Source organism: Heterodontus francisci, unplaced genomic scaffold (genome assembly GCF_036365525.1).
Source record: "Heterodontus francisci isolate sHetFra1 unplaced genomic scaffold, sHetFra1.hap1 HAP1_SCAFFOLD_106, whole genome shotgun sequence".
Taxonomy (NCBI): domain Eukaryota; kingdom Metazoa; phylum Chordata; class Chondrichthyes; order Heterodontiformes; family Heterodontidae; genus Heterodontus; species Heterodontus francisci.
The window spans coordinates 1,600,521-1,622,624 of record NW_027140940.1 but is presented as its reverse complement, the minus strand read 5'-3'; the positions used below and the strand labels follow the sequence as shown (position 1 = coordinate 1,622,624).

The 22,104-nt window shown below is 44.0% G+C and overlaps 1 protein-coding gene across 1 annotated transcript in view; it reads right to left on the bottom strand.

Annotated features, from left to right (window-relative positions):
* The window catches only part of LOC137361434 (NACHT, LRR and PYD domains-containing protein 3-like), a 105,248-nt gene extending 84,091 nt beyond the window's left edge, over positions 1-21,157 (bottom strand). The window contains 3 exon segments of the mRNA XM_068026294.1: positions 819-914; positions 6,603-6,683; positions 21,081-21,157. Of these exon segments, the coding sequence (XP_067882395.1) occupies positions 819-897 (79 nt within the window). The 5' untranslated portion in view covers positions 898-914; positions 6,603-6,683; positions 21,081-21,157.
* Positions 21,158-22,104: the final 947 nt, after the last annotated feature.

The window sequence follows — 22,104 nt, the reverse complement described above, 5'->3', positions numbered from 1 at the left end:
CTATTCCTGTGCCCCAACTACCTCTCACACGGCCCCACTCGGGGTGGCCTCCTGGTCCCACACTGTTGCTCAGGAAGACCCTCCTTGATTTAACCCCCTTTCAGGGCTGGGATTGGAGGTGGATGGGTGGGTGTTAAAAATAGCCCCTCCGTCTGGCACACTGGTTCCTCAGTTCCATCCTGGCTTCAGGCCATTTGCGTGGAGACGGGATGGGGGGAGGGAGGGGGCAGCAGGGCTTCCCCACCACATGTGATGGTTAACCGACAAGTTCACGAAGAGCCTATTGCAGCCAATTAAAGGAGGTAAATTGGGATTTTCCATTCGGCCTTCAGATCATTGCAGGCAGCGGGAGCCAGTTTAACTGCCTGGAGGCAGCCTCCCAGTAGCAGACCGGGAGAGCCAGTATTCCAGGAAAGTCTAGAGGCCCACCCTGCCAGCCTGGGTGAAGGAGCAGCCACACTCTGCCCAGTAGAGGGGTTCCCCCACTAACAGTGGTGGTTTGGCTGCAAGATCCATTTGTTTTCAATTAAAGTTTTAAAAAGTTCAGGACATGGAAACAATCCCAACCTCTATTTCCTTCCCCCGATGGAAAATCCTGCCTATTTCTCTCTCCCCCTTACAGTCCCAATACCAGGTATCTCCTGGACAGTTCCAGTGCTCAGGGGCTCCGTCCACCTGTCAATGTGATGCCTCTCGAGATGATCACTCACTCAGTCCCTGTCCTGTTCCCTCTTCCTATGTGAGCTGCAGCTTCCTGCTCAAGACCTGGATACCTTTATCAGGACAGAAATTATATTTGAAGTATTTTATGAACCTACCTGTGTCCATTCTCATTCTTGTTGAAGGTGTTGGATCTTCTCCCCTGTTTGAACCTTCAGCCATGGTGGTGACAGGCATTCCCAGATTCTGATATTCTGTAATAAGTACAATATTAATAGGAAGGTTACACAAATATGAAAATGAGAGGTGGAACGTTGCCTTGTTAGACATGATATCAGTCCCTCCTCCCCCATTAGTACAATAGCTGTTAGCTCTGGGATCAAGCATTTCACAAGCTTTCTGGTCCACTCTCCACATCAGGTATGACACAGACAGCTGCCCAGTGAATCACTGAATTATTTATGGCACAGAAGGCGGTCATTCAGCCCATCAAGTTCATGCCAGCTCTCCATGGAACTATCCAGTCACTCCCCCACTCAATCCCCATAGTCCTCAAAGTCCATTTCCCACAAGTGGCCATTCAACTTCCTCTTGAAATCATTGATTGTCTCCACTTCCACCTCCCTTGTGAGCAGCGAGTTCCAGGTCATTACCATCCACTGTGGAAAAAAGTTCTTCATATTCTCCCTGAATTTCTTGCCCAAAATCTTCAATCTGTGTTCCCTAGTCCTTGTACCATCAGTTAATGGGAACAAATATTCCTTGTCTAACTTATCTAAGCCTATCATAACCTTGGACACTTCTAGTAAATCTCCTATCAATCTCCTTAGTTCTAGGAAGAACAAACCCAGCTTTTCCAACATAACCTTGTAACTAAAATCCCTCATCCCTGGGACCATTCTGGCAAATTTCCTCTGCACCCTCACAAGAACCCTCAGCTCAGCCAACTCTGCCCACATCTCGTGAAAGAAGGAAACATGGTAACATAAGGCTAAGGAAAGAGTAATGGTATAAGTGAGTTAGTATCCATATGAAGACACTGAACTTCTTCCTACACTGCAGCAGTGGGATGTATTTCCACCACCTCTACCCATTCACAGTTTGCCTGGATATCCTCCTGCGGTCTGGTGGATCGATGATGTTCCTATTCCTGCAGCAATTCTCCTGCAAAACCTCGAAAGCACCCTGCGGACATTGGGCGACCCTTGAGATGTCCACTGTGTCTGCCATAGTCCACAAACTTCACTTACAGTTGCTCACAGTCAAAATGCTCCTCCAAGTTTAGAGGTCCTGGTTATTATTATTCAGCATCAGCAATGGTGAAGATAATTTCTATCATTCTGCGACCCTCCAATGAGCAGCACAAGTGATGCTGATAATCCACTTATTTTATTTAAATGAAAGGGATGGACACAATTCTGGCTTTCTTTGTAGCCACAGGATTGGGTTGACATTTAGATGGTGGTGTCGATTCGATGTATTAAAAGCAATTACTCCACCATTAGGATGCTTGTCTAAAAACCCTGCAATAATAAAAAACAGGGTAGAAAACAAGATATCCCACATAGGCTTTTGATAAGGTCCCACATGGGAGATTGGTCAAGAAGGTAAGAGCCCATGGGATCCAGGGCAAGCTGGGCAAATTGGATCCAAAATTGTCTTAGTGGAAGGAGGCAGAGGGTGGTGGTCAAGGGTTGTTTTTGCGATTAGAAGCCTGTGACCAGTGATGTACCACAGGGATCGGTGCTGGGACCCTTGCTGTTTGTCGTGTTCATTAATGATTTAGATATGAAAATAGGAGACATGATCAGTAAGTTCGCAGATGACATGAAAATTGGTGGTGTCGTAAATAGTGAGGAGGAAAGCCTTAGATTACAGGATGACATTGATGGGCTGGTAAGATGGGCGGAGCAGTGGAAAATGGAATTTAATCCTGAGAAGTGTGAGGTGATGCATTTTGGGAGGACTAAATAGGCAAGGGAATATTCAATAGATGGTAGGACCCTGGGAAGTACAAAAGGTCAGAGGGACATTGGTGTACTTGTCCATAGATGACTGAAGGCAGCAGCACAGGTAGATAAGGTGGTTAGAAAGGCATATGGTATCTTGTTGGGCTGGAGGAGGAAGGAGACCATGAATGGAGCTAATCAGAAGGATGAAAACTTGTTCTGTAACAATTGGCATAAAAGCAAAATAGTGCAGATGCTGGAAATCTGAAATAAAAGCATAAAATGCTGGAAATGCTCAGCAGGTCAGGCAGCATTTCTGAAGAAAAAATCAGTTAACTTTTCAGCTCTGTGACTCCTTTGTTTTTGTCTCCACAGATGCTGCCTGACCTGCTGAGTATTTCCAGAAATTTCTGTTTTTGTATATAATGATTAGTGATGAGACCTCCTACCTGTTAGTAATTTGAGCAGTTAATTATGTTAAGCTTAATCATCAGGATCCTCCTTTCTGTGTGAAAAGTGGTTTTCAGCCCTGAACCACTTGGCATCTAAAACATTCCCGAAGTTTGTTTCTCTCTGGCGTCTGTTTTTATTCAGTAAGTTTGACAAATGATCTCATTAACATGAACTTATTTCAGTAAAAACACAAGTCCCTGCTCCATTCTCAGCTCATTCACATCCATTCCTAACTGTCTGAAACTGACAAACTGACATTGCTGCATTAAACAATAATTCATTGTAATAATGAATCGGGAACAAGTTCTCTCTCGGAAGTTACTCCTATTCTGTGACTGGATTGTGTTCATTCCGGCCTCAAGTAACTATAGGCTGATTTTCCAGGTGCTTGGCAGAGAGGGATAATTTGCCAGTGCAAATGTGTTAATAGTTTACTGAGCTGAACTTTGTGTTTGGTCTGAACTTCTGATCCCACCTTTGATCAGTTAAATTAAAATGTACTGGGTAATGAACAGTTCAGTAAGTCAAAAAGATAAAAGAAAATGTACCAAGTTGGAAGGACAAGGTTCCCAACACAGTCTGTCTGAACTATGAATACCAACAGTAGGAATGAGGTGCCTCTGGACCAGAATGGGGTAAATCCCCAGAGTTCTTTTTCCTGCTTTCTGATTCACAACCTCTCTTCAAATGTGCCTGTGACTGCTGGAGCCCAGTAGGGTTTAACCCTGATATCCCTGGTTTAAAATGCACCGTTTCAGTCACAGTGTGAGCCCACAGCTGCAGAGTAACTGCACCCCCGGCAGCCGGGCAATGCAACAGGCTTCAGAGAGGAAGAAACGAGAGAAATGAAAGAGTAAACACACAAATGAGGCTTTGCTGCTACATGAACCTCACCTTGATGAAGCAGGGAGTTTATATCTCTTTATTTACATGTGGATGTTGAAAGCTCTGTCCTAGTTATACTGAAATAACCAATCAGGCAGAAGTTCCTTGTTTGATTTTAACAAATTACAAGTTGGGAATTTGATCTGATCCTTATTCTGTGAGATTCCGAGTTCCAGCCTCTGTGTGAAAGATGCTTCCTGCCCTCAGGATGGATTTCAACTCAACTATTCCTCATTTGGTTCAGAACAGGGAAAGGCCTTTCTAGTGAAACCGAATTCAACCAGTTTGACAACTTTTGGCCAATTCAGCTGTGAACAACGTCAGTTATAATTTATTTTATCTCTTCTTCCAGGGAAATGCAATTTAACAGACAAATAATGAGAAATAAATTGTTACATTTCCATCTGGGAGATTGTTTGTTAAAATCCCTATTGAATTCCTGAGGTTTACAGTTTGAGCCAGGGACTAGTGTCTTGTCTGTGAGCTGAGGGAAAGGCTGTTTCTGTACATGAGCACATTAACCATTTAACTGCTGAATTAAACAATCCCTGAACATAAGAACATAAGAAACAGGAGCAGGAGTAGGAGTAGGTCATTTGACCCCTGGTGCCTGTTTCACCAATCAGTAAGATCAGAGCTGATCTGATTGTGACATTAACTTCACTTTCCTGCTGGTCATCCATAACTCTCGACTCACTTGTAGATCAAAAATCAGACTAACTCAGCCATGAATATATTCAATGACCCAGCTTCCACTGCTCTCTGGAGTAGAGAATTCTAAAGATGAACAACCCTCAGAGAGAAGAAATTGCTCATCTCCGTCTTAAATGGGAAACCCCTTATTTTCAAACTGTGCCGCCCAGTTCTAGATACCATAAGATGGGAAACATCTTAACTCTAAAATACACACAAAATTCACTCAATCCTGTGTGTTTTGAGACAAAAATTGATCTCACAATCCATTGCTCAGCCTCATGCTGGAGAATTGTTCCCCTTGGTCAGACTCAGTCAGTCTCATTCTCCCACCATTTCCTGCCTCACCCTGTAACCTTTGTGTACTGTCTGCAGGACCAGTGTTTTTCCAAGTAAATGGGACTTTCTTTCACCTTTCTCCCCAGTTGATCTATGAAAGCTCTTTGAATCGGAAATATAGAAACATAGCAAATAGGAGCAGGAGTAGGCCATTCAGCCCTTCAAGCCTGCTCTGCCATTCATTATGATCATGGCTGATCATCCAACTCAGTAACCTGTTCTCGCTTTCCCCCCATATCCTTTGATTCCTTTCACTCCAATAGCGATATCTAACTCCTTCTTCAAGACATACAATTTTTTGGCCTCAACTGCTTTTTGTGGTAGTGAATTCCACAGGCTCACCACCCTCTGGGTGAAGAAATTTCTCCTCATCTCAGTTCTGAAAGGTTTACCCCGTACCCTTAGATTATGACCCTGGTTCTGGACTCCCCCACCATCGGGAACATCCTTCCTGCATCTACCCTGTCAAGTCCTGTTCGAATTTTATAAGTTTCTATGAGATCCCCACTCACTCTTCTGAACTCCAGCAAATATAATCCTAACCAACTCAATCTCTCCCGATACGTCAGTCCCACCATCCCAGGAATCAGTCCGGTAAACCTTCGCTGCACTCCCTCTATAGCAAGAACATCCTTCCTCAGATAAGGAGACCAAAACTGAACACAATATTTCCGGTGTGGCCTCACCAAGACCCTGTATAATTGCAGAAAGACATGGACTCGAGTTCTCTCGCTATGAAGGCGAACATACCATTTGACTTTTATACCACCTGATGTACCTGCATGCTTACCTTCAGCGACTGGTGTACGAGAATACATAGGTCTCGCTGCATATTCCCCTCTCTCAGTTTATAGCCATTCAGATAATCTGCCTTCCTATTTTTGCTACCAAAGTGGATAAACTCACATTTATCCACATTATACTACATCTGCCATGCATTAGCCCACTCACTCAACTTGTCCAAATCACCCTGAAGCCTCTCTGTATCCTCCTCACAACTCACCCTCCCGCCCACTTTTGTGTCATCTGCAAATTTGGAGAATAATACATTTAGTTCCCTCATCTAAATCATTAATATATATTGTGAATAGCTGGGGTCCCAGCACTGATCCCTGTGGTACCCCACTAGTCACTGCCTGCCATTCGGATAAAGACCTGTTTATTCCGACTCTTTGTTTCCTGTCTGCCAACCAATTTTCTATCCATCGCAATACATTATCCCCAATCCCATGCGCTTTAATTTTACATGCTAATCTCTTATGTGGGACTTTGTCGAAAGCCTTCTGAAAGTCCAAATAAACCACATCCACTCCCCACTGCCCCCCACATCAACTCTACTAGTTATATCCACAAAGAATTCCAGTAGATTTGTCAAGCATGATTTTCCTTTCGTAAATCCATGCTGATTCTATCCGATTCTACCACTGTTCTCTAAGTGTTCTGCTATAAAATGTTTGATAATGGACTCTAGAATTTTTCCCACTACCGACGTCGGGCTGACTGATCTACAATTCTGTTTTCTCTCTACATCCCTTTTTAGATAGTGCGGTTATATTAGCTACTTTCCAATCTGTAGAAACTATTCTCTCTGGTTGGTGTTCTCACAATCCTGTGCTGGTTCACCTGCTGTTGTTCTTCAGTCGACAATCCCTGTTTACTTCCAGCTGTGGACCTTTCTCATCACTCCGTCATTCACCAGGAGATCTAATTATAGCAGGGCAGAAAATGAGAATATTACTGATAGTCTCAAGATAAATGTAACGTTCATTTGTTCTCTAACGTTTAATAATAACGGGAACAAACTTAACTACAATAAATATTGAATTGAATAAACAGCCTCAAGGCACAGTGGCGCAGTGGTTAGCACCGCTCACAGCTCCAGTACCCGGGTTCAATTCTGGGTACTGCCTGTGTGGAGTTTGCAAGTTCTCCCTGTGTCTGCGTGGGTTTCCTCCGGGTGCTCCGGTTTCCTCCCACAGCCAAAAGACTTGCAGGTTGATGGGTAAATTGGCCTTTATAAATTGCCACTAGTATAGGTAGGTGGTAGGAGAATATAGGGACAGTTGGGGATGTGGTAGGAATATGGAATTAGTGTAGGATTAGTATAAATGGGTGGTTAATGGTTGGCACAGACTTGGTGGGCCGAAGGGCCTGTTTCAGTGCTGTATCTCTAAATCTAAATCTAAAAAAAAAATCTAGCTGTGCTCCGACATTCCATGTCTCTTTAATGCCACAGCCACGACATGTGAGAAATTAATTCTTCAGTCTCTGGTTCGAGAAGATCGTACATTCCACATGTCTCAATCTTTAGTCCCCAGATAGTAACAGTTCATTCCTCTTGACTCCAGGTTCAGTCCCCAGTTACTAACAGTTCATTCACCATGTCTCAAGTTTCAGTCCCCAGTTAGGAACAGTTCGTTTCCCTTGACTCAAGGTTCAATCCCAGTTAGTAACAGTTCATTCCTCATGACTCAAGTTTCAGTCCCCAGTTAGTAACAGTTCATTCCCCATGATTCAAGGTTCAGTCCCCAGTTAGTAACAGTTCATTCCTCATGACTCAAGGTTCAGTCCCCAGTTAGTAACAGTTCATTCCCCATGTCTCAAGGTCCTGTCCCCAGTTAGTAACAGTTCATTCCCCATGATTCAAGGTTCAGTCCCCAGTTAGTAACAGTTCATTCCTCATGATTCAAGGTTCTGTCCCCAGTTAGTAACAGTTCATTTCCTATGTCTCGAGGTTCAGTCCCCAGTTAGTAACAGTTCATTCCCCATGACTCAAGGTTCAGTCCCCAGTTAGTAACAGTCCATTCCCCATGTCTCAAGGTTCAGTCCCCAGTTAGTAACAGTTCATTCCCCATGTCTCAAGGTTCAGTCCCCAGTTAGTAACAGTTCATTCCCCCATGACTCAAGGTTCAGTCCCCAGTTAGTAACAGTCCATTCCCCATGTCTCAAGGTTCAGTCCCCAGTTAGTAACAGTTCATTCCCCATGTCTCAAGGTTCAGTCCCCAGTTAGTAACAGTTCATTCCCCATGTCTCAAGGTTCAGTCCCCAGTTAGTAACAGTTCATTCCCCATGACTCAAGGTTCAGTCCCCAGTTAGTACCAATCCATTCCCCATGTCTCAAGGTTCAGTCCCCAGTTAGTAACAGTTCATTCCCCATGTCTCAAGGTTCAGTCCCCAGTTAGTAACAGTTCATTCCCCATGTCTCAAGGTTCAGTCCCCAGTTAGTAACAGTTCATTCCCCATGTCTCAAGGTTCAGTCCCCAGTTAGTAACAGTTCATTCCCCATGTCTCAAGGTTCAGTCCTCAGTTAGTAACACTTCATTCCCCATGTCTCAAGGTTCAGTCCCCAGTTAGTAACAGTTCATTCACCATGTCTCAAGGTTCAGTCCCCAGTTAGTAACAGTTCATTCCCCATGTCTCAAGGTTCAGTCCCCAGTTCGTAACAGTTCATTCCCCATGTCTCAAGGTTCAGTCCCCAGTTAGTAACAGTTCATTCCTCATGTCTCAAGGTTCAGTCCCCAGTTAGTAACAGTTCATTCACCATGTCTCAAGGTTCAGTCCCCAGTTAGTAACAGTTCATTCCCCATGTCTCAAGGTTCAGTCCCCAGTTAGTAACAGTTCATTCACCATGTCTCAAGGTTCAGTCCCCAGTTAGTAACAGTTCATTCCTCATGTCTCAAGGTTCAGTCCCCAGTTAGTAACAGTTCATTCCCCATGTCTCAAGGCTCAGTCCCCAGTTAGTAACAGTTCATTCCCCATGACTCAAGGTTCAGTCCCCAGTTAGTAACAGTTCATTCCCCATGACTCAAGGTTCAGTCCCCAGTTAGTAACAGTTCATTCCCCATGTCTCAAGGTTCAGTCCCCAGTTAGTAACAGTTCATTCCCCATGACTCAAGGTTCAGTCCCCAGTTAGTAACAGTTCATTCCCCATGACTCAAGGTTCAGTCCCCAGTTAGTAACAGTTCATTCACCATGTCTGAAGGTTCAGTCCCCAGTTAGTAACAGTTCATTCCTCATGTCTCAAGGTTCAGTCCCCAGTTAGTAACAGTTCATTCACCATGTCTCAAGGTTCAGTCCCCAGTTAGTAACAGTTCATTCCCCATGTCTCAAGGTTCAGTCCCCAGTTAGTAACAGTTCATTCACCATGTCTCAAGGTTCAGTCCCCAGTTAGTAACAGTTCATTCCTCATGTCTCAAGGTTCAGTCCCCAGTTAGTAACAGTTCATTCCCCATGTCTCAAGGTTCAGTCCCCAGTTAGTAACAGTTCATTCCCCATGACTCAAGGTTCAGTCCCCAGTTAGTAACAGTTCATTCCCCATGACTCAAGGTTCAGTCCCCAGTTAGTGACAGTTCATTCCCCATGACTCAAGGTTCAGTCCCCAGTTAGTAACAGTTCATTCCCCATGTCTCAAGGTTCAGTCCCCAGTTAGTAACAGTTCATTCCCCATGACTCAAGGTTCAGTTCCCAGTTAGTAACAGTTCATTCCCCATGTCTCAAGGTTCAGTCCCCAGTTAGTAACAGTTCATTCCCCATGTCTCAAGTTTCTGTCCCCAGTTAGTAACAGTTCATTCACCATGTCTCAAGTTTCTGTCCCCAGTTAGTAACAGTTCATTCCCCATGATTCAAGGTTCAGTCCCCAGTTAGTAACAGTCCATTCCCCATGTCTCAATATTCTGTCCCCAGTTAGTAACAGTTCATTCCCCATGACTCAAGGTTCAGTCCCCAGTTAGTAACAGTTCATTCCCCATGACTCAAGGTTCTGTCCCCAGTTAGTAACAGTTCATTCCCCATGTCTCAAGGTTCTGTCCCCAGTTAGTAACAGTTCATTCCCCATGTCTCAAGGTTCATTCCCCAGTTAGTAACAGTTCATTCCCCATGTCTCAAGGTTCAGTCCCCAGTTAGAAACAGTTCGTTCCCCATGACTCAAGGTTCACTCCCCAGTTAGAAACAGTTCATTCCCCATGTCTCAAGGTTCTGTCCCCAGTTAGTAACAGTTCATTCCCCATGTCTCAAGGTTCAGTCCCCAGTTAGTAACAGTTCATTCCCCATGTCTCAACGTTCACTCCCCAGTTAGAAACAGTTCATTCCCCATGACTCAAGGTTCAGTCCCCAGTTAGTAACAGTTCATTCCCCATGTCTCAAGGTTCAGTCCCCAGTTAGTAACAGTTCATTCCCCATGTCTCAAGGTTCAGTCCCCAGTTAGTAACAGTTCATTCCCCATGTCTCAAGGTTCACTCCCCAGTTAGAAACTGTTCATTCCCCATGACTCAAGGTTCACTCCCCAGTTAGTAACAGTTCATTCCCCATGTCTCAAGGTTCAGTCCCCAGTTAGTAACAGTTCATTCCCCATGTCTCAAGGTTCACTCCCCAGTTAGAAACAGTTCATTCCCCATGTCTCAAGGTTCTGTCCCCAGTTAGTAACAGTTCATTCCCCATGATTCAAGGTTCACTCCCCAGTTAGTAACAGTTCATTCCCCATGACTCAAGGTTCACTCCCCAGTTAGAAACAGTTCATTCCCCATGTCTCAAGGTTCAGTCCCCAGTTAGTAACAGTTCATTCCCCATGATTCAAGGTTCAGTCCCCAGTTAGTAACAGTTCATTCCCCATGACTCAAGGTTCAGTCCCCAGTTAGTAACAGTTCATTCCCCATGTCTCAAGGTTCACTCCCCAGTTAGTAACAGTTCATTCCCCATGTCTCGAGGTTCAGTCCCCAGTTAGTAACAGTTCATTCCCCATGTCTCAAGGTTCAGTCCCCAGTTAGTAACAGTTCATTCCCCATGTCTCAAGGTTCAGTCCCCAGTTAGTAACAGTTCATTCCCCATGTCTCAAGGTTCAGTCCCCAGTTAGTAACAGTTCATTCCCCATGTCTCAAGGTTCAGTCCCCAGTTAGTAACAGTTCATTCCCCATGTCTCAAGGTTCAGTCCTCAGTTAGTAACACTTCATTCCCCATGTCTCAAGGTTCAGTCCCCAGTTAGTAACAGTTCATTCACCATGTCTCAAGGTTCAGTCCCCAGTTAGTAACAGTTCATTCCCCATGTCTCAAGGTTCAGTCCCCAGTTAGTAACAGTTCATTCACCATGTCTCAAGGTTCAGTCCCCAGTTAGTAACAGTTCATTCCTCATGTCTCAAGGTTCAGTCCCCAGTTAGTAACAGTTCATTCACCATGTCTCAAGGTTCAGTCCCCAGTTAGTAACAGTTCATTCCCCATGTCTCAAGGTTCAGTCCCCAGTTAGTAACAGTTCATTCACCATGTCTCAAGGTTCAGTCCCCAGTTAGTAACAGTTCATTCCCCATGTCTCAAGGTTCAGTCCCCAGTTAGTAACAGTTCATTCACCATGTCTCAAGGTTCAGTCCCCAGTTAGTAACAGTTCATTCCTCATGTCTCAAGGTTCAGTCCCCAGTTAGTAACAGTTCATTCACCATGTCTCAAGGTTCAGTCCCCAGTTAGTAACAGTTCATTCCCCATGTCTCAAGGTTCAGTCCCCAGTTAGTAACAGTTCATTCCCCATGTCTCAAGGTTCAGTCCCCAGTTAGTAACAGTTCATTCCCCATGTCTCAAGGTTCAGTCCCCAGTTAGTAACAGTTCATTCCCCATGTCTCAAGGTTCAGTCCCCAGTTAGTAACAGTTCATTCCCCATGTCTCAAGGTTCAGTCCCCAGTTAGTAACAGTTCATTCACCATGTCTCAAGGTTCAGTCCCCAGTTAGTAACAGTTCATTCCCCATGTCTCAAGGTTCAGTCCCCAGTTAGTAACAGTTCATTCACCATGTCTCAAGGTTCAGTCCCCAGTTAGTAACAGTTCATTCCTCATGTCTCAAGGTTCAGTCCCCAGTTAGTAACAGTTCATTCACCATGTCTCAAGGTTCAGTCCCCAGTTAGTAACAGTTCATTCCCCATGTCTCAAGGTTCAGTCCCCAGTTAGTAACAGTTCATTCCCCATGTCTCAAGGTTCAGTCCCCAGTTAGTAACAGTTCATTCCCCATGTCTCAAGGTTCAGTCCCCAGTTAGTAACAGTTCATTCCCCATGTCTCAAGGTTCAGTCCCCAGTTAGTAACAGTTCATTCCCCATGTCTCAAGGTTCAGTCCCCAGTTAGTAACAGTTCATTCCCCATGTCTCAAGGTTCAGTCCCCAGTTAGTAACAGTTCATTCCCCATGTCTCAAGGTTCAGTCCCCAGTTAGTAACAGTTCATTCCCCATGTCTCAAGGTTCAGTCCCCAGTTAGTAACAGTTCATTCCCCATGTCTCAAGGTTCAGTCCCCAGTTAGTAACAGTTCATTCCCCATGTCTCAAGGTTCAGTCCCCAGTTAGTAACAGTTCATTCCCCATGTCTCAAGGTTCAGTCCCCAGTTAGTAACAGTTCATTCACCATGTCTCAAGGTTCAGTCCCCAGTTAGTAACAGTTCATTCCCCATGTCTCAAGGTTCAGTCCCCAGTTAGTAACAGTTCATTCACCATGTCTCAAGGTTCAGTCCCCAGTTAGTAACAGTTCATTCCTCATGTCTCAAGGTTCAGTCCCCAGTTAGTAACAGTTCATTCACCATGTCTCAAGGTTCAGTCCCCAGTTAGTAACAGTTCATTCCCCATGTCTCAAGGTTCAGTCCCCAGTTAGTAACAGTTCATTCCCCATGTCTCAAGGTTCAGTCCCCAGTTAGTAACAGTTCATTCCCCATGTCTCAAGGTTCAGTCCCCAGTTAGTAACAGTTCATTCCCCATGTCTCAAGGTTCAGTCCCCAGTTAGTAACAGTTCATTCCCCATGTCTCAAGGTTCAGTCCCCAGTTAGTAACAGTTCATTCCCCATGTCTCAAGGTTCAGTCCCCAGTTAGTAACAGTTCATTCCCCATGTCTCAAGGTTCAGTCCTCAGTTAGTAACACTTCATTCCCCATGTCTCAAGGTTCAGTCCCCAGTTAGTAACAGTTCATTCACCATGTCTCAAGGTTCAGTCCCCAGTTAGTAACAGTTCATTCCCCATGTCTCAAGGATCAGTCCCCAGTTAGTAACAGTTCATTCACCATGTCTCAAGGTTCAGTCCCCAGTTAGTAACAGTTCATTCCTCATGTCTCAAGGTTCAGTCCCCAGTTAGTAACAGTTCATTCACCATGTCTCAAGGTTCAGTCCCCAGTTAGTAACAGTTCATTCCCCATGTCTCAAGGTTCAGTCCCCAGTTAGTAACAGTTCATTCACCATGTCTCAAGGTTCAGTCCCCAGTTAGTAACAGTTCATTCCTCATGTCTCAAGGTTCAGTCCCCAGTTAGTAACAGTTCATTCACCATGTCTCAAGGTTCAGTCCCCAGTTAGTAACAGTTCATTCCCCATGTCTCAAGGTTCAGTCCCCAGTTAGTAACAGTTCATTCACCATGTCTCAAGGTTCAGTCCCCAGTTAGTAACAGTTCATTCCCCATGTCTCAAGGTTCACTCCCCAGTTAGTAACAGTTCATTCCCCATGTCTCGAGGTTCAGTCCCCAGTTAGTAACAGTTCATTCCCCATGTCTCAAGGTTCAGTCCCCAGTTAGTAACAGTTCATTCCCCATGTCTCAAGGTTCAGTCCCCAGTTAGTAACACTTCATTCCCCATGTCTCAAGGTTCAGTCCCCAGTTAGTAAAAGTTCATTCACCATGTCTCAAGGTTCAGTCCCCAGTTAGTAACAGTTCATTCCCCATGTCTCAAGGTTCAGTCCCCAGTTAGTAACAGTTCATTCACCATGTCTCAAGGTTCAGTCCCCACTTAGTAACAGTTCATTCCTCATGTCTCAAGGTTCAGTCCCCAGTTAGTAACAGTTCATTCACCATGTCTCAAGGTTCAGTCCCCAGTTAGTAACAGTTCATTCCCCATGTCTCAAGGTTCAGTCCCCAGTTAGTAACAGTTCATTCACCATGTCTCAAGGTTCAGTCCCCAGTTAGTAACAGTTCATTCCTCATGTCTCAAGGTTCAGTCCCCAGTTAGTAACAGTTCATTCCCCATGTCTCAAGGCTCAGTCCCCAGTTAGTAACAGTTCATTCCCCATGACTCAAGGTTCAGTCCCCAGTTAGTAACAGTTCATTCCCCATGACTCAAGGTTCAGTCCCCAGTTAGTAACAGTTCATTCCCCATGTCACAAGGTTCAGTCCCCAGTTAGTAACAGTTCATTCCCCATGACTCAAGGTTCAGTCCCCAGTTAGTAACAGTTCATTCCCCATGACTCAAGGTTCAGTCCCCAGTTAGTAACAGTTCATTCACCATGTCTGAAGGTTCAGTCCCCAGTTAGTAACAGTTCATTCCTCATGTCTCAAGGTTCAGTCCCCAGTTAGTAACAGTTCATTCACCATGTCTCAAGGTTCAGTCCCCAGTTAGTAACAGTTCATTCCCCATGTCTCAAGGTTCAGTCCCCAGTTAGTAACAGTTCATTCACCATGTCTCAAGGTTCAGTCCCCAGTTAGTAACAGTTCATTCCTCATGTCTCAAGGTTCAGTCCCCAGTTAGTAACAGTTCATTCCCCATGTCTCAAGGTTCAGTCCCCAGTTAGTAACAGTTCATTCCCCATGACTCAAGGTTCAGTCCCCAGTTAGTAACAGTTCATTCCCCATGACTCAAGGTTCAGTCCCCAGTTAGTGACAGTTCATTCCCCATGACTCAAGGTTCAGTCCCCAGTTAGTAACAGTTCATTCCCCATGTCTCAAGGTTCAGTCCCCAGTTAGTAACAGTTCATTCCCCATGACTCAAGGTTCAGTTCCCAGTTAGTAACAGTTCATTCCCCATGTCTCAAGGTTCAGTCCCCAGTTAGTAACAGTTCATTCCCCATGTCTCAAGGTTCAGTCCCCAGTTAGTAACAGTTCATTCCCCATGACTCAAGGTTCAGTTCCCAGTTAGTAACAGTTCATTCCCCATGTCTCAAGGTTCAGTCCCCAGTTAGTAACAGTTCATTCCCCATGTCTCAAGTTTCTGTCCCCAGTTAGTAACAGTTCATTCACCATGTCTCAAGTTTCTGTCCCCAGTTAGTAACAGTTCATTCCCCATGATTCAAGGTTCAGTCCCCAGTTAGTAACAGTTCATTCCCCATGCCTCAAGGTTCAGTCCCCAGTTAGTAACAGTCCATTCCCCATGTCTCAAGGTTCTGTCCCCAGTTAGTAACAGTTCATTCCCCATGACTCAAGGTTCAGTCCCCAGTTAGTAACAGTTCATTCCCCATGTCTCAAGGTTCAGTCCCCAGTTAGTAACAGTTCATTCCCCATGACTCAAGGTTCTGTCCCCAGTTAGTAACAGTTCATTCCCCATGTCTCAAGGTTCTGTCCCCAGTTAGTAACAGTTCATTCCCCATGTCTCAAGGTTCAGTCCCCAGTTAGTAACAGTTCATTCCCCATGTCTCAAGGTTCAGTCCCCAGTTAGAAACAGTTCGTTCCCCATGACTCAAGGTTCACTCCCCAGTTAGAAACAGTTCATTCCCCATGTCTCAAGGTTCTGTCCCCAGTTAGTAACAGTTCATTCCCCATGTCTCAAGGTTCAGTCCCCAGTTAGTAACAGTTCATTCCCCATGTCTCAAGGTTCACTCCCCAGTTAGAAACAGTTCATTCCCCATGACTCAAGGTTCACTCCCCAGTTAGTAACAGTTCATTCCCCATGTCTCAAGGTTCAGTCCCCAGTTAGTAACAGTTCATTCCCCATGTCTCAAGGTTCAGTCCCCAGTTAGTAACAGTTCATTCCCCATGTCTCAAGGTTCACTCCCCAGTTAGAAACTGTTCATTCCCCATGACTCAAGGTTCACTCCCCAGTTAGTAACAGTTCATTCCCCATGTCTCAAGGTTCAGTCCCCAGTTAGTAACAGTTCATTCCCCATGTCTCAAGGTTCACTCCCCAGTTAGAAACAGTTCATTCCCCATGTCTCAAGGTTCTGTCCCCAGTTAGTAACAGTTCATTCCCCATGATTCAAGGTTCACTCCCCAGTTAGTAACAGTTCATTCCCCATGACTCAAGGTTCACTCCCCAGTTAGAAACAGTTCATTCCCCATGTCTCAAGGTTCAGTCCCCAGTTAGTAACAGTTCATTCCCCATGATTCAAGGTTCAGTCCCCAGTTAGTAACAGTTCATTCCCCATGACTCAAGGTTCAGTCCCCAGTTAGTAACAGTTCATTCCCCATGACTCAAGGTTCACTCCCCAGTTAGTAACAGTTCATTCCCCATGTCTCGAGGTTCAGTCCCCAGTTAGTAACAGTTCACTTCCTGTCTCTCGAGGTTCAGTCCCCAGTTAGTAACAGTTCATTCCCCATGTCTCAAGGTTCAGTCCCCAGTTAGTAACAGTTCATTCCCTATGTCTCAAGGTTCAGTCCCCAGTTAGTAACAGTTCATTCCCCATGTCTCAAGGTTCAGTCCCCAGTTAGTAACAGTTCATTCCCCATGTCTCAAGGTTCAGTCCCCAGTTAGTAACAGTTCATTTCCCATGACTTGATCTTCAGTCCCTGGTTCGATACAGTTCATTCCACATGTCTCTGTCTTCAGTTCCCAATTAGAGATACTGCATGCAGTGAATGAGTAAAATTAGATGCCACAAGCAATGAACTTGCTTTTCTTTTACTATGAATCATAATTTACATGCACAAGTGGACAATATACCTTTACATGATTATAATAAAATATCTGAGTGAAAATTAGAATCAGTAACTGAATGATTTCCAGTAGAGTGTGTAATTAAATACAGCCTACTCTTTGTTTGAAGAGAAATCAAACCACTATCTCTAGAAATATGAACATTATTTGGGGAATTGGAGTTTGTGGATTTATCAGGATCACTCTCGAGATACAATAGATGTGATTGAGGAATTGGAGTTTGAGGATTTATCAGGATCACTCTCGAGATACAATAGATGTGATTGAGGAATTGGAGTTTGAGGATTTATCAGGATCACTCTCGAGATACAATAGAAGTGATTGGGGAATTGGAGTTTGAGGATTTATCGGGATCACTCTCGAGATACAATAGATGTGATTGAGGAATTGGAGTTTGAGGATTTATCAGGATCACTCTCGAGATACAATAGATGTGATTGGGGAATTGGAGATTGAGGATTTATCAGGATCACTCTCGAGATACAATAGATGTGATTGGGGAATTGGAGATTGATGATTCAATAGTGTAATAAATTATTTAAGAAGGATAGAATCTCTTCAATTTTTGGATGTTTACATAAATGGTTCAGTATCGATCAATAAGTTACTGACCGATTTTTATCTACAGAAACCTTCTTTACTGATCCATGATGAATTATTGGATATCAAATTCTTGGACATTTCATTTACATAAAGAGCTGTATACAATTGGTGGCCGAGGTGGAGCATGCTCACTGCCACTACTGAGCCAGAACTCTGCATCAATTAATGATCCTCAGTTAGTCCGCTCCTCCTATTGCCTATGATCAGGAGATTGACAGCTCCTCCCTATAAATCCACAAACATGAAGCACAAAGCTCCGCTCACACTTTTGACCAACACCGCGTTATGTAGCTAATTTTATTCTTTCATGGGATGTGGTCATCGCAGTCATGGCCAGCATTTATTTCACATACCTATTTGCCATTGAGAGGGTGGTGTTGAGCCGCCTTCATAAACCCCTGCAGACCATGTGGTGTAAGTACAACCACAGTGCTGTGAGGCAGGGAGTTCCAGGATGTTGACCCAGAGACAGTGAAGAATTGGAGATCGAAGTCCAAGTCATAATGATGTGTGACTTGGAGGGACACTTGCAGATGGTGGTGTTCTCATGCATCTGCTGCCCTTGGCCTTGTAGGTGGCAGAGGTAATGGGTCAGGAAGGTACTGTCAAAGGAGCCTTCGCAAGCTGCTGCACTGCATCTTGTAGATGGTATACACTGCTTCTACTGCGTGCCGGTGGTGGAGGGAGTGAATGCTTCAGGTGATGGATGGGGTGCTGATGAATCAGACTGCTTTGTCCTGTATAGTGTTGAGCTTATTGGGTGTTGTTGGAGCTGCACTCAGCTGAGAATAACATCTGCCATAGGGAAAATGTTAGAAGCTATAATTAAAAATGTTATAGCAGAGCATTTAGAAACATTCAAGGTGATCAAGCAGAGTCAACATGATTTTGTGAAAAGGAAATCATGTTTAACCAGTTTACTGGAGTTCTTTGGAGAAGTAACATGTGTTGTGGATAAAGGGGAACTGGTGGATGTACTGTACTTAGATTTCCAGAAGGCATTTGATAAGATGCTACATCAAAGATTATTGCAGAAAATAAAAAGTCATGGTGCAGGGGGTAACGTTTTGGCATTGATAGAAGATTGGTTTGCTAACAGGAAACAGGGAGTAGGCAGAAATGGGTCATTTTCTGGTTGTCAAGATGTGATGAGCAGTGTGCCACAGGGATCAGTGCTGGGGCCTCAACTTTTTACAATTTATATAAATGACTTGGATGAAGGGACTGAAGGTATGGTTATCAAATTTGCTGATGACAAAGATAGGTAGGAAAATAAGTTGTGAAGAGAACATAAGGAGGCTACAAAGGGATATAGATAGATTACATGAGTGGGCAAAGATCTGACAAATGGAGTATAATGCAGGAAAATGTGAAATTGTCCATTTTGGCAGGAAGAATAAAAAAGCATATTATCTCGATGGTGAGAGATTGCAGAACTCTGAGGTGCATTGGGATCTGGGTGTCCTAGTGCATGAATCGCAAAAGGTTAGTATGCAGGTACAGCACATAATTAGGAAAGCTAATAGAATGTTATCATTTATTTCGAGGGGATTGGAATACAAAAGTAGGGAGGTTGCACTTCAGTTATCCAGGGCATTGCTGAGACCACATCTGGAGTACTGTGTAGAGCATTGGTCTCCTTATTTAAGGAAGGATGGAAATGCATTGGAAGCATTTCACAGAAAGTTTACTAGACTAATACCTGGAATGGGCGGCTTGTCTTTTGAGAAAAGAGTGAACAGGCTAGGCTGGAGTTTAGAAGAGTAAAGGTGTCTTAATTCAAACATATAAGATTCTGAGGGGTCTTGACAGGGTGGATGTAGGAAGGATGTTTCCTCTTCTGGAAGAATCTAGAACTAAGGGTCACTGTTAGAAATAAGAGGTCACCCATTTAAGACAGAGATAAGGAGAGGGTTGCGAATCTTTGGAACTCTCTTCCTCAAAAGGCAGTGGAAGCTGTGTCTTTGAATATGTTTAAGACAGAGGTAGATAGATTCTTGATAAGCGAAGGAGTGAAAGGTTATCGGTGGTAGATGGGAATGTGGAGTTGAGGTTACAATCAGATCAGCCATGATCTTGTTGAATGGCAGAGCAGGTTCGAGGGGCTGAGTGACCTACTCCTCCTCTTATTTCATATGTTTGTACGTTTATCTCAGTGGGGGATGCAGCAATGGTAATGCCAAGGGGAGATGGTTAGTTTCTCTCTTCCTGGAGATGCTCTTTGCCTGGCACTTATGTGGCGTGAATGTTACTTGCCACTAGAGTATGGCTACCTGACCCAAACCAGACAGGACCCGATGACGTGCCGGGGTCGGGTCGGGTTGCTCTTCCAGGTCTGGCATTTGGGCTTGGGTCGGGTCACACCGGGTTGGACACACTCTAACACTGTCACAGCCTTGCGTAACAAATGTTTGTGAAACACTAGAAACCGCATATCTTTTGAAGTGTGCTTCCTACTCTGCTTGGTATTTCAACTTACTGTGTACTAATCAATAAACGGTTTGTGCGTACATTGTAGCAGAACTCAGCCCAGGCTCATAATTATCCGGTTAGCCCTTTCTTGCCCTTTTCCTGATTTTAGGGGTGTTGAAAGTCTTTGCCATTTTAACCTGAATGAAATATTTACAATGTAATTAGTTGCTGCACTGTTATGTAATAGGATGTTTTTAATGAGTTCTATTTTCATTGACACAAATGTAACCTTTTTGTGTTTTGGTTTATCTCTTGGTTTTCCTTCGCACTTTGTATTCTTGGTGACAAAAGCAGTTTAACAGCTTCAATCTGCATTAATAGGAACTTGGCCATTTTCTTTAATTGCACAGTTTTCAAATGAATTGACTGCGTCTCGTTAGGGGTTGGAAAGACTTCTCGTGCCTGTCTCAAAACATATTGTATTGAATAAAAAAAGTAAAGGAGTCTTGTGAGGTAAATTAAGAGATTGTTGGGGAAATACAAAGAATTGTGCTCTGAATTTGAAATATATTTAATTAATTGTGAGACCTGATAAATCGCTGCTTTTAGTTTAATGTGGCCTCAGTGTTTATGGATAATTAATGAAATTAAGAGGCATTTTTCATATACAAAGCTGGGCATTGGTACTTAACAATTGATATCTAATTTTGAATATATTGTAATTACTTAATTCATGTGACACCACGAAATACGAAGCAGCCGTAAATCAGTTAATATTTTTGTTTGCAAAATCTAACCTACAGGATGACAATATTAAATCAAGGAGAGATATTTCAAAGATTACTGGACTAGTAATCCAGAGGCCTGGACTCATGATCCAGTGACAGCCAGGACGTCAACGTGGGAAACACTCTGCACTAGTCTGCAGTGAGTGATTCCATCGAAGGTAGAGCACAGCATCTTTAATATAGGAATGTATATTTTATAATAATTAATCATTCAGGACCTTCCTGGTCTCTGTATCTCAGCTGCTCACTGGATAAACTTGCAGCAAGTATTTCACCCTGTAAAGCAGGAGTCTAGGTAATGTATAATATTTTCTGAGCCTTCGGGCAATGCAGTGTTTATTTTCAGCCATACAGATACTGGCACCATGTGGGACAACCTGTCTGGACACAACTCCATGGGTTTCTGTTTAACTAGTGACCAAACAATCACTAACTTCTCTGGTAACAATCTTTGACTCACTACCTCCGGCACGTGGCTCCAATCTTAATGTACTTTTTAAAACAACCTTTCGAGTCCAGTTATAGTTTTTGTTGCTTATTAGCACAAGCTTAAAAAGTGAAAAAACGGAAGCTAGGTTAACTGAACATTCTGGTGGTTAGGTCAGGTGGGGTCGGGCACGGGAAAGAATGAAAGGACTCGGGCCTGGGTCGGATGTGGTTCTGTCGAGCCCGGGTCAGCTTTCATTTGCATACCCGAGCAGGTCTTTACTTTCCACTTACCAGCCCAAGCCTGAATGATGTCCAGCTCTTTCTGCTGCTGACAGAACACCTGCGCAGGTTCAACCATTATGCCCATAGTTCAACTCGAGGGTCACAATACTGAGAGGTTAACTCTGTTTCACTCTCTATAGATGCTGTAGGACCTGCTGATTCTTTCCAACATTTTCTGATTATTATTTTGTTTAAATAATCACTAGCAGAGTGGCCAGGCTCAAACACAGTCTGGTTTCCTCGAACACCCGGGATTTCCTGCACACACACTGCTCCTCCCTGCTGGTAATCCAGGCATTTCCAGTGAGATAAACAAAAACAGAAAATGTTGAAAATTCTCAGCAGGTCAGACAACATCTGTGGAGAGAACAGCAGTGTTAGTGTTTCAGGTCAATGATCTTTCATCAGAATCCAATAAACTAAATCCCGCAAAGACTTGGTAAAAGATGTAGGTGTTAAGGAGTGTCCACGGAAAGAAGAGGGGTAGAGAGGAGGAAAGATTTAGAGAGGTAATTCCAGAGTTTAGGACTTCGGCAACTGAAGACATTGCCCCAATGGTGAAAATCTGCCATGCGACATAATTTGAGGAGTGCAGGCATCTCAGCTGGAGGAGATTACAGTGATAGAGAGAGGTGAGACCACTGAGGGATTTGAATGAAATAGATAATTTTTAAATCACAGCTTTGCTGGACAGGGAGCCACTGTCAGTCAGTGAGCGCAGGGTTGATTGGTGAACGGGACAAGCTGTGCATTAAAATACAGAGAGCAGAGTTTTGGATGAGCTGAAGATTATGGAGGGTCAAGCTGGGATTCTGACCAGGAGACCACTGAAATACTTGAGTCGAGAGGTAACAATGATAAGGATGAATGTCTCAGCAGCAGATGAGCTAAAGCAGGAGCAGAGGTCGCCGATGTTAAGGAGGTGAAAATAAGCTGTCATGGTGATGCAGAGTATGTGTGGTCTGAAACTCAATTCAGGGTCAAAATGGACCCCGAGGTTGGAAACAGTTCGACTCGGCCTCAGACAGCTCCC